This window comes from Thunnus thynnus, chromosome 9, assembly GCF_963924715.1.
Source record: "Thunnus thynnus chromosome 9, fThuThy2.1, whole genome shotgun sequence".
NCBI lineage: Eukaryota > Metazoa > Chordata > Actinopteri > Scombriformes > Scombridae > Thunnus > Thunnus thynnus.
The window spans coordinates 33509434-33521739 of record NC_089525.1 but is presented as its reverse complement, the minus strand read 5'-3'; the positions used below and the strand labels follow the sequence as shown (position 1 = coordinate 33521739).

At 38.0% G+C, this 12306-nt stretch overlaps 2 protein-coding genes across 2 annotated transcripts in view; both read left to right on the top strand.

Annotated features, from left to right (window-relative positions):
• Nucleotides 1-4924, top strand: part of ccdc69 (coiled-coil domain containing 69) — a 44456-nt gene extending 39532 nt beyond the window's left edge. The window contains exon 10 of the transcript XR_010929451.1: nt 4165-4924. The gene's annotated coding sequence lies outside the window, so the exon portion shown is untranslated. The remainder of the gene's footprint in view (nt 1-4164) is intronic.
• Nucleotides 1-12306, top strand: part of LOC137188624 (NLR family CARD domain-containing protein 3-like) — a 164329-nt gene that overhangs the window by 8631 nt on the left and 143392 nt on the right. Inside the window, exons 11-12 of the mRNA XM_067598199.1 lie at nt 824-870; nt 1014-3165. Of these exons, the coding sequence (XP_067454300.1) occupies nt 824-870; nt 1014-1603 (637 nt within the window). The 3' untranslated portion in view covers nt 1604-3165. Of the gene's footprint in view, nt 1-823; nt 871-1013 lie in introns of the transcript that reaches the window.

Genomic DNA, 12306 nt, shown 5'->3' with positions numbered 1-12306 from the left:
ATTCCCTCAGAAGCTGAAAGAAAGCTGATTTATTCTCCTTGCTATTTAGAGTTAAACTGACTCTAAACCGCACTGGATGTGTATCATTCACATTAACCTGCTGCATCTCGTTTGTGTTCATGTTCAACAACAGTGAAAAGCAGCAGTGAGCGCCATGGATTTATTACAAGATCAGTTAAGTCATTTTTACAGTGAGTGGAGCGGTTTCTGCAGCTGTCTCCAGTGTTTATAACAAGGATCAAGTGATCACTATGATGTGACTCAGGTGACGCACTGTAACGTTAATGCTACAACAATGGCTACACAAAGTTTTTAATGTCTTATTCGAAAAAAAGTTGAGGAAGAAGAAACTCCTCCGCCTCGGACTGAGTCCACCAGACTCAGCCCGGCCGGCAGTACAGCGTTTTCTCCCAGTCAGCCTGATGCGAGTTCACCCATAGCCGTGGGAAGTAGGGGTGCTGGAGGAGCTGCAGCCATGTGGAGGCTATATATATATATATATATATATATATATCATTTTCATGTTAGTGTGAATCAGTTTAAACAGTCTTGTCATCTGTTCACAATACAAACTGCTGAGTCTGGGGAGAAAAAGTCTCATTGTTGACATGATTTGACTTTGAGACGCCTGTTTCTGGTTGGCTGAATGTAGCTGCTGCTGATAGTCGTTATGTGATGTGATGTGATTGTTAGTTGTGTTGCCTAGCAACAGCAAAGCACCTCAGTGTGATCAAGATCAGAGCTGCTTTTCATAGAGTGATGTCATTTCTATGTTTACATGCTGAAAGAGAACGTGCTGCTCTGACCCCCCTCCTCCTTTCAGGCTGCAGCCTGCTGGAGTCCGATGGTTGACACCAGGTCCTTGGAGGTGTAAGTTTGTTTTTCATTTGATTCATGGAAAAAAAAGCAAACTTCAAACTGTGACATCACTCATGGAGTGAGTGATGATGTCATCATCAAACAGATGATAGATCAATAACTGCAGTTCTATTGTGTCTCGTTCTCTCCATCAGATTTTTGTGAACTCACACTGGATCCAAACACAGTAAACACAAACCTCAAACTGTCTGACAACAACAGGAAGGTGACACGTGTGAAGGAGTATCAGTCATATCCTGATCATCCAGACAGATTTGACTGTTGGCCTCAGCTGCTGTGTAGAAATGATCTGACTGGTCGCTGTTACTGGGAGGTTGAGTGGAGAGAAAGAGTTCATATATCAGTGACTTACAGAGGAATCAGAAGGAAAGGATACAGTGATGACTATTTGTTTGGAAAGAATGATCAGTCCTGGAGTCTGTGCTGCTCTGATGATCGTTACTTTGTCAGTCACGATAACAGAGTAACATCCATCTCCTCCTCCTCCTCCTCCTCCTCTGTCTCTAACAGAGTAGCAGTGTATGTGGACTGTCCTGCTGGTACTCTGTCCTTCTACAGAGTCTCCTCCGACACACTGATCCATCTCCACACCTTCAACACCACATTCACTCAGCCTCTGTGTGCTGGGTTTTGGGTCGGGCCTGGTTCCTCAGCGTCTTTGTGTGGTCTGTATGAGGATGCGTCTCCTCCTGTTAGAGAAACTTTCTCACTGTTGACCAGATAGTTCAGTCTGTACCGGATCACACACAGCTGATGGTATTTAGTCCCAACATGATCTCTCACTGCTTGTAAATGTAAACATGGTTTCCCCATGATTGACAGTTTGTTTGTAAAATGAATCAAATGATAAACTGAGTCCAGTTGTTGTTGTTTTCTGTTGTTAGTGTATTAGAAAGGCTTGAACTGTAATGGGATAATGGGAATGGGATCTTCACAATGTTTTATTGTATTTATTTTAGTAGTTTTATAGTAACTGTGTTATCTGATTCCTTCACTTATTTAAGGATCACATGACAAATGATTGTCAGAACAACGGGCCTCCTATTGGCTGGTTAAATGAACACCTCTAATGGTGAAGGCTGAGGCTCCACAGCTGGAGTGTGGCTGCTTTTATGCTGCGTTCATATCATATTGGAATTATGCTAATTATGAGATTCTGACTTGTAAATAGAATTCAGGTCAACATTCAAGTGGTAATTATGAACTGGAAAAGCTGAGAGCTCTGATATTTACTGGATATGGTGGATTATTGTCAATAACAGTATTTTTGAGCCTCATTCCACCAACTTTGTAATCATGCAGCCATTTTGATTTGTTCTGTGACATGAACGCTGGCAAGTTGTAAACATGGGAATCTTTCCCGCCTCTACCATCCATCCCATATGATGTGAACACAGCATTAGAGATGAGAAGTCCATGAGCTGTTGTATGTTTTTGACATACAGGAAGTATTTAGTTTTTGTCTGGAGTGTTTATTTAGTTCCTGTGTAGAGAATAAAGTTCATGATGATCAGTAGCTGATGTTAGTTTTCTCCATTTATTTTTGTGTGTGTGCATGTTAATTCATATCTAATTTCATATAGTAGATTGAAGGTATTTGACAGTTTCTGGACTGTTTAAAGTGTCAGTTTAATGTGTTTAACTCACATTCAGTCTGACAGCTGTTGTTCATTGACTGTTTCTAAATAAGTTGTGCATCATCAGCACTCAGCTGTCATATGTGATTAAAGCCAGCAGGTGTCACTGTTTATTCCTTTGGTTCATACTGACAGAGATACGATGATAAATGCTGATGAATATTAGCGCCCTCTGGTGGCCAGAGTGACAAACTACAACACCATCCTGCATTGTTCAGGAGTTTGTGAAATGATGTTCAGAAATCATTCAAAGTCTTTTGGTTCTTTGTACATCCATGAAGATGTTTGTGAATGTGTATTTGTAAATGATGATGATGTCTGAATAAAATGTGTAAATGTCAGTATATTCAAAGCTAAAAACTATGTGAACCTCAGCACTCAAGTTCCCACACATATAAGCTCATTTTCTCAGCTGGTCTGAGACCTCTCAGGAGGTTTTATTCACTTCAGTTTGGGACTCTTCATTCATATCATATTTTTCACCAAACTGCAATTTTTCCCTCTTTTAGATTCAGTTTTGTCTTATTTCTATCTACTATGTTTCTATTTAATTCTTTTAAATTCCTATTTAAATAACTTATAAATAGATTTTATATTTCTCCACCATGATTAATTCCTGGCAGTATGGAGGACATTTTGAAACATTTAGTCCTTCATGTTCAACAAAATTGACAAAATATAGTATATGATTGGATAATTACATTAACGAATAAAATATGAAAACTCTAAATAATGATACATATTATTTATGTTATCTTATTCTGAGTATTTCTAAAATCCTGGCTACAGCCCCGAATATAAACACCAAAATAATGTATTACAAACAAACAATGGAGCAAAATGCAGACGTAACCAAGGAAACAATCCAAAAGAAGAATCCAGTTGGATGCATGGACAGGTGTTTACTCCTGAGAGAGACAGTCACAATATATTCAGTTTAAAATGTGTAAAAGAAGAGTAAGATCTGTTGAGAAATGTGTTGAGCAGATCACAGACATCTGAGTGTGCAGCTTGTTCTGCTCTGTGATATCTACTGACAAAGATCTCAAACATTGCTCAGTGAATTAATGGAGCATCGTGCTGCTGTCAGGGTGGATGTTCTCTCTCTGTTTGGGTCTATTCAGGTCCAACACAGTCTGGATCAGGTCTAATTATCCTCAGCTCTGTTTCACATCAGGACTCTTTATTTTTATCATTCATTGATGCATGTTGGCTTCAGGAAGGTTCTCCATGGGTCAGTCTCGGACCTCCAGTCTGATAAATGTTTTCCATCCTTACAAGAAGAAAAAACAGCAGAAAACACTGAAAACTGTTTTTACATGAAAAGAATCAAATGTAAAGATTTGGAATATATTTGCACAAAGAATCATTTTCCAGCATCTTCAGTCTGTTCTGTTATATATAAATCCTTATTCACCTTTGGCTGCCACTCAGAGTTAAATTTACTTGTAACTGACATCAAACACAGCTGTAAATTCCTCCACATGTGCATCACGAGGCCATCTAGTGGACTGATAGTAGAACAACAACAGCTGACTGCAGCTCAAACCCAGCTCTGACAAGAAGTTCAAGTTTGACTTTATTTGTCATTTGTGCAGAATAACATGCGTCATGTACAATGAAATGATTGAGATGAGGCTGGGGACAGTACTGCAGGCAAGATATATGATAAACAATAAAGATAAAAGATAAACAATAAAGATATTAGGTAAAACGAAAGACAAGAAAAACTACTGCAGATGAGGAATTTACAGTAAATAGGAAAGTTTGCTTTTGGTCAACAATGAAAATTAAAGTTAAAATTTCATGAAAGTTTAGCTCCTAGTAGACTTTGCTCATCTCTGCAAGTTAATCCACTGATGGAGTTGAATTTAATAGACTTTTGTTCTAAATATTTCTGTTTGTTATGAATGCTGGTGTGACCGGGCTCTTAGTCTCATTATGTTCCACTAACTAACTTGAATATTTTAGGAACAGAACAACAATCACTGTAAACATTTTCCCTCTAAAAACCTTAATAAACTGTCAGTTTATTATCTTTTATGACCTTTTAAAGATGTGAACAATATCACCATTTCCTCAGTTTTAGTATTTTTCTTCTTCTGACCATGGCAATGGATTTATGTGACATTTGTATTGTAAAAGAAGAAAAAAAAACATTTATCAGTGTTTTGACACCTTTCTCCTTATGCACTAGCACCAGTATTTTACCAGGAGTTTGTATAAGAGAGATGCTTCCATGTTGTATAGTTTTGAATTTTCTCGGGTTCTTACATGTATTTTATCTTTTCTTGTTTTGTGGATTAAAGTCCAGCAGGTTGTTTCTCAGCGTGCCTTAGGTACACACTGATGCTTTCCTTTGTTTTTTGTTTTTGGCTTGACTAAATAAAAAGCTGCAACTAACTGTACTTCTCATTGTCAATATATTCAGACTCATTACAGCAACACGACACAATCATTTTATTAATGTTTTTAATCTTTTCCATTTTATTATAGGTTATATATATGTTTTATGTTATGTTGATTTAAGTTTTATTCAATTACGTTTAATTTTATTTCTTTTTAATTATTTCTTTGCTGCTGGATGTTTTGTTGTGTGTTTCTGATGTCTCCACTCAAGGTCGTTGTTCTGGAGCTTTTGACTGTTTTTTACAGTCTTCACCAGCAGATGAAATTTGCTCAGTTGTCACAGAACTTGAATACTTTGTCCTTTTTAGTCTGAAAACATGGTTTCAAATCTTAAATATCTTGAGATATTCATGACTAAATGCTTGACAATCAAAGTTAAATTGTAGAAAAAAAACTATTGTTCATAACGAATTTAACATTTAAACATTGATCTGCTTCCTCGGGACTGTAGTTTGATCAGGTTTGATTGAAAGTGTCAATATACACAAACAACCTCACAACTGTCGTCAGATTTTGATTCAAATATTTCTGATTGATCCTGATTCCTGCTCAGAAACACAGTACATGACAAACACTTTTTCCAACTGAGTCCAGGAGAAATATTTTCTTATTTTTTGGGAGAAGTTTAGTCAAATTGTCACCAATCAAATCAAGAAAACTCATTGATCCGTATGAAGAGTGAGTCCTGCTGCAGTCAGGCTGTATAATAAACCTGCAGGACCACTAGAGAGCAGCAGAGGACTTTTTGAGGCATCCCAAACCCACAAAATTCTCACATGGAACCATCAAATCTTTGGAACTTTTTAATTGTCACAATAGAAGAGGATTTTCTTTCCCTTGCAGCTGTATTTATATCACAAAGAATTATTGATATACAATAATACACAACTGGGTGGTGCTGACAAAAAATGTGATATAAATATCAATAAATTTATGCACTAAAAACCTAAATCAACTTAAATTAATTTCTTTTTAATTGGTTAATCCATCCACCCATTTTATGCAGCTGATCTGTGCATCTGGTTGCATTAATTTTATGAATTATATCATTAAGAATTACTGTTATAAACTGCTGGGCAGCACTGGAAAAATATCACATAAATAAATAATAAATAATAATAAATATTTCTAGGTCATATTGTTCTTGCTTGTTTTCCATTTCATATTTTTGACTGAAACAGATATTACATTGTTAAAAATGTCTTTAAAAGTCTTAAATTTAACTTGGTTAACCAGCAGAAACTCTGTTATATTACAGGACAGATTTCTACCATCAACTGTCTTTAAAAGTTTTAGTTCACAGCTCAACGCTGCAGGTGTCGCTGTGGAGAACAGTGAACTTTGACCTCACTATATTATTTATATTTTTACTTTCTTCAGTCTGTTTTATGTTGTTGTTTTCATTATTTCAGCACATGGAGACAAACTGGGATCAACAGCACGAACTCTGAGCAAAGACTTGATGCAAAAGAAGCTGAGAGAATTGAACTCATCACTTCATCACAATATGAAACATATCAGCAGATGGAGTTGTGAAGGGATTATACATTATTTAGTAAATCTGAATATACTGTTCACAGTTAGTAGTAGTGTACTAGTGTAGTAGTAGTGTAGTGTAGTAGTGTTGTAGTGTATAAGTGTAGTAGTGTATAAGTGTAGTAGTATAGTAGTGTTGTAGTGTATAGGTGTAGTAGTGCAGTAGTAGTGTAGTAGTGTATAAGTGTAGTAGTATAGTAGTGTATATGTGTAGTGGTGCAGTAGTACTGTAGTAGTATATATGTGTAGTAGTATAGTAATGTAGTGGTGTATAAGTGTAATAGTGTAGTAGTGCAGTAGTAGTGCAGTAGTAGTGTATAAGTGTAGTAGTGCAGTAGTAGTGAAGTAGTGCAGTAGTGTATAAGTGTAGTAGTGTGGCAGTAGTAGTAGTGTAATAGTGTAGTAGTGTTGTAATGTATAAGTGTAATAGTGTAGTAGTGTTGTAGTGTATAAGTGTAGTAGTGCAGTAGTAGTGTAGTAGTGTATGTGTGGTAGTGTAGTAGTGTAGTAGTGTTGTAGTGTAGTAGTGTAGTAGTATTGTAGTAATAGTAGTGTAGTATTAGTGTAGTGTAGCAGTAGTAGTGTAGTAGTATTGTAGTAATAGTAGTGTAGTAGTGTAGTAGTACTATTAGTAGTGTAGTAGTATTGTAGTAATAGTAGTGTAGTAGTGTAGTAGTACTATTAGTAGTGTAGTAGTATTGTAGTAATAGTAGTGTAGTAGTGTAGTAGTACTATTAGTAGTGTAGTAGTATTGTAGTAATAGTAGTGTAGTAGTAATATTAGTGTAGTAGTGCTGTAGTAATAGTAGTGTAGTACTCGTGTAGTGTAGTAATCGTAGCAGTAATAGTGTAACAGTGGAAACAGGACTCAGCTTGTGTCTTGTTGTGTAGAAACTTCCTGTGATGTCACGCTGCCTCACAGGTAGAGAAACACTGAAGTGTGAAGTGTGTGTGACCCAAACTCTGAATACTGAGGGTCAACATCCTGACCTGCAGTTTAAGAGCCACAGCTCCAAGTGTGTGTGTGTGTGTGTGTGTGTGTGTGTGTGTGTGTGTGTGTGTGTGTGTGCTGTGAAGCGCTGAGCGGATGTAAAGGGATCAGTGTGTCAGTGGCTGTTTGACAAGCTGAGACAATACCTGAAACCTGGAGGTCAGCCCCTGCTGAGAGTGTGTGTTAGTGTGTGTGTGTGTGTGTGTGTGTGTGTGTGTGTGTGTGTGTGTGTGTGTGTGTGTGTGTGTGTGTTAGCCATGGGTCACGGCCTCTGCTGTCATGTCACAGTGTTCCCATGGCACTTCACAGCCACCTGGAAACACCTGAAGCAGAGAGAGAAGAGAGTGTGAACACAGAGGAGGGAGAGGAAGGATGCATGGAAGTCATAGGAAGGAGGGAAGGAAGGGAGGAAGGAAATGAGGGAGGGAGGGAGAAAGGAAGGAAGGAGGGAGGAAGGATGGAAGGAAGGAAGGAAAGAAAGAAAGAAAAAGAGGGAAGGAAGGAAGCCATTTTAAAATCCTAGCCAGGGCTTTATATGACGCCAAACTCCTTACTGTCCAAAAAGGCCTCTCAGATCTGCTGAGTCCAGGTTAAAGGTCAGAGGGTGATGATCTGTCTCAGTTTTCCAGTGTGTCTTAAAACAACAAATGAACATTAAAGCTGTTTTTCTTGCTGTAATCATTCCTCCTGTTCATACTGACCATTAGAAGATCCCTTCATAATGACCTTACAATGGAAGTGATGGAGGACAAAATCCACAGTTCTCCTTCTGTGCAAAAATGTATTTAAAAGTTTATCTGAAGCTAATATGAAGCTTCAGCATCCAAATGAGTCAAATCAAGTAGATATCTTTCAATGTTACAGTCTTTTTAGTGCCAAAGTCCCTCTTTTTGTTACTATACTTCCACCTGCAGCTCAACAGGGAAACACTGTCTGAGGAAACACAAAGAGGGAATTTGATGCTAAAAAGACTGTAAATGTGTCAGATATCCACTTGATATGACTAACTCAGACTGATGAAGCTGAATAGAAGCTTCACAGAAACTTTTAAATGACTGTGTGGACACACTGTGGATTTTATCCTCCATCACTTCCATTGAAAGCACATTTGAAGGATCTTTTAATATCCAGTATGAACAAGAGGAATGATTACAGCGAGGAAAACCTCTTTCACTGCTCATATAGACACCTGACTGCTGGTTTAACACACTGGAAATATTGTGAAACTGTCCTTTAATGATGATTTTAGAGAGGTTCTTCAGGTTTTACACTGTTTGTTTAATCACACTATATGATGGTTCTGTGTCTAAAACAGGAGAACATAACAGCCGTCATGATTTAACACTTATGTGTACAAAATGTGTATCAACTGTACCTTAAAAAGTTGAAATATTTCCATTTTTGTATATTCTGGGTCACTTTAGGAAAAGTCATAACTGCTCTCAAACATAAGTACCGCATTTGTTGTTTCCATAAAGAGAATAACATATATATTGTACAACACATTACTGTTGTTGCAAGACACACTTGAAAAACTGTGAACTTGTCCTTTAAATGTCTTGTTTTGTTCGACAAATAAACCAAAATCCTAAAACATTCAGTTTACTATCATGTAAGACCAAGAAAAGCATCAAATTCTCACATTTTGGAAGCTGTAAACATCAAATATTCATTGTTTTTCAAAACAAATATTCCATATATTTACAAATATTGAAAATTGACTGATGTTTATTGATAGATTATTGAAATAGTTGCTGATTAATATTGTTTCGATGGACTAATCATAGCAGCTCTAATTAAAAGATGAAAAAAACATAAAGACTAAAGTGACCTTGTTTCATGATTCTTCTTCAGTAACGTTATTGATCAGCTGATGATGTTTAGTCTGATCAGTCATCGAGGATCTGAACCAACTGAACTGCAGCTCTGACATTTAACAGCATTTTCTGCTTAAAACTAGTTTAATAAATGGTTTTTATTCTGACGTTTGTGAGTAAAAGTGAAGAATTTTTGTCCAGAAGTCCAACATTTTACTTGTAGCAGTTTGATTAAATACGAGCCGAGGACATTTTTCTTGTAAAAAGCCGAATGTTCCAACAAAACCGCTCCGACTGAGCAGCATAAACAAGAACTGCAGCCATGTTTCCTGCAGCTGCTCCTCGTCGGCCAATTAAATCTGAGCTTTTTCAAGAACAAAACCTCCGAGGTGACGTCCATCCAGCTGAACTACTGTATCATTGCTGTTTAGCCTCGTCGCTCGCACTCAAGTTTCCCCCACTTTTACATTTTTTAAGTTCCCTTTTTCTCGCGGAACATAAAGAGGAGAGATTAAGGTTAGGAAAGTGGGTGAAAAAGGAAATTTGCAGTTATTTCCTGTTAATATCTTTCCCTTGTTGAGCTCTAATGAGAGGAGTCGCCCCTTCACTTTCAAGAGGGCTTAGCAGCAGTTAGCTGGCTCCAGGCCGCGGGGACAATAATCATGTTTTAACTCAGCCTCACACCCCGAGACCCTCACAATCACTCACACCACTTAATTCCTCCTTTCAGAGCCGCAGATAAAACGCCAGAGGCAAAATTAATAGATGCTAATGGCCGCCTTCAATCAAAGCCAAGCGGGATCCAAATCTGCCAGTAAGGCCTATTAATTAACATGTGGAGGAGGAGGGGGGGGAGCAGGGGGGGCGGAGGCTGACACACTGAGGCAGGATGGGGAGGAAAAAGAGGCTCTGTGGTTCACACGGGCCTCTGCAGGGCAGCCCATTGAAGGCAGAGGCAGGGGGGCTTTGTGGAGCTTCCCGGGCCACAATTAGAGGCTCCTGAATGGGCTGCCGTTTGTCCTCCGGGTCCCAAAGCTGAGCAGGAAGGGCCGAGTCCGGGCTGCAGGGGTTGAACCCGACGTCCAAGTGGTGTCTGAGCAGCAGAGACTGAAAGGTGACGGGACACGAGTCAGAAAACAGCACCGACGTGTCTGTTAAACATACAACTTTACTTATTTTGTAAAAGTTTGTAAAACTTTTCAGAGTCTGTAAAATGTTTAGCGACACAGTTCTGAGTCCATTATTCAGTCCCTCCAGGATTTCACAGGTTTTTGTTTTTTTTGTGAATTGTTGCAGCCAAAAATGTTTGATTTTGCAGCAGCTTTTCTCAAATACTGCGATACAATTTGTAATGTTTTATGTGCTCTTTTTGTGGTAAAATTGCTGGAATTGGGAAAAATTGCAAGCAAAGGAAAATAACGTGATATTTTAAAAACTACTACCAACAAACAGTCGCATGTAATCACTTCCTCGGGTAAAAAGCATCCTGCATATCACAGAAACAACTATATTTCAGTGCTAATTTTAAAATGTATTTTCTGAACATGAGAACCACATAAAAAAGAAAATACTGTACTTGACTTCCGTTTATCGCGCCTTCATCGTGCTGCGATGACGTCAGTTACTATGACACGAAACACGACAGGCTCAAATCACAGGCGTCTCTTGATTTGGACATTTCATGAGGAAAAGTTGCAGTAATTCAGCAAAATTAAAGCTCTTGCAAATATTGTGGAGTTTTCTTGAATTTGCGTTAATTATCGCAAAATTGCAAGATTTCCTGGAGAGACTGAATGGTGATAAAAGATTCTTCATGATTCAGGCGCAGCTTGTCTTTCTCATTATCATTATTTTAAACATGTTTTGATATTTAGGATTAAAATTAGAGCCGCTTATGCCTCATAAAACAAGACTAAGAGGTCTACAGCAGCTCTGTCATTAATGCTATTTACAAGTCAAATAACCGTAATTACGATAACTCCAACAGGACGTGAATGCAGCATTAGTGCAGCCTCAGAGGAACGACGTCTCCTAGAAGTGACGTTTATATGCACGTCACTAACAGCAAATACGTTCTGAAGGAAACATAATTCTGCCTTAATCATGTTTTCTATCAATGTAATGAGGAAATGTTGTTAATTAACGTTTCTGGCAGGTTGGTAAAATGTTATGCTGAAGGTATCAGTATAATCTTTAAGAAATGTCTTTGACTTTTTTAGCAACCTGGAAAACAAAGTAGTTGTGCATAAATGTAATTTCTAGAGACAGCGAGGCTGTTAATGCTGCGTTCATGTCCTGTTGGAGTTTTCATAACTTTCTGACTTCCAGTTTGTAATTACAACGGGGAAATATTTTTGAAAGCCGCAGTATGATGCCTCACATCAACCGAAGACCTTTAGTTCAGTGTAATTAAACCCAAATTTAACGCGTACGTTATACTGTCAAAGTGTTTTAATCTTCACACGACCAACTCTGTAAACATATGACTGTCATGATGACGTGAACACTCACAACTCATTAACATCTTTCCATCTCTACCATCGTCACATATGAGCTAAAGGCCACTCATGGTTACGGACACGCCTCTATAAACACTTCAATCAGGGGTCTGAAAACAAGGCGGCGACCTCACGACAGCGAGATGAAGAGTTCCTGTGTTTGTTGTATTTGGCAGAACAACAAGAAAAAGTCGTGTGTCAGCTTAATGAGAGATAAACAAGAATACAGAACATACGTATAAAACACTAAACAAGCATCCAGTTTATGTTTAATTGTTCTCCTGTTCGTCTGTGCTGTATTTCAGTGATTTTGGCTTTCTTGGTCTGTTCTGTACACACAACATCTATTTCCTGTCTGTCCAGGATTCTCCTCCGTTGCTTCTTCTGAGGTTTCCAATATGTTTTCCCTGTTGAAGGTTTTTTAAGGAGGTTTTCCTTTTTCAAAACAAGGGTCTGAAGATAGAGGAGGATGTGTTGCTGTACAGATGTATGTACAGATGTGTGTTTTGTGATATTGAGCTGCACAAATAAAGTTGACTT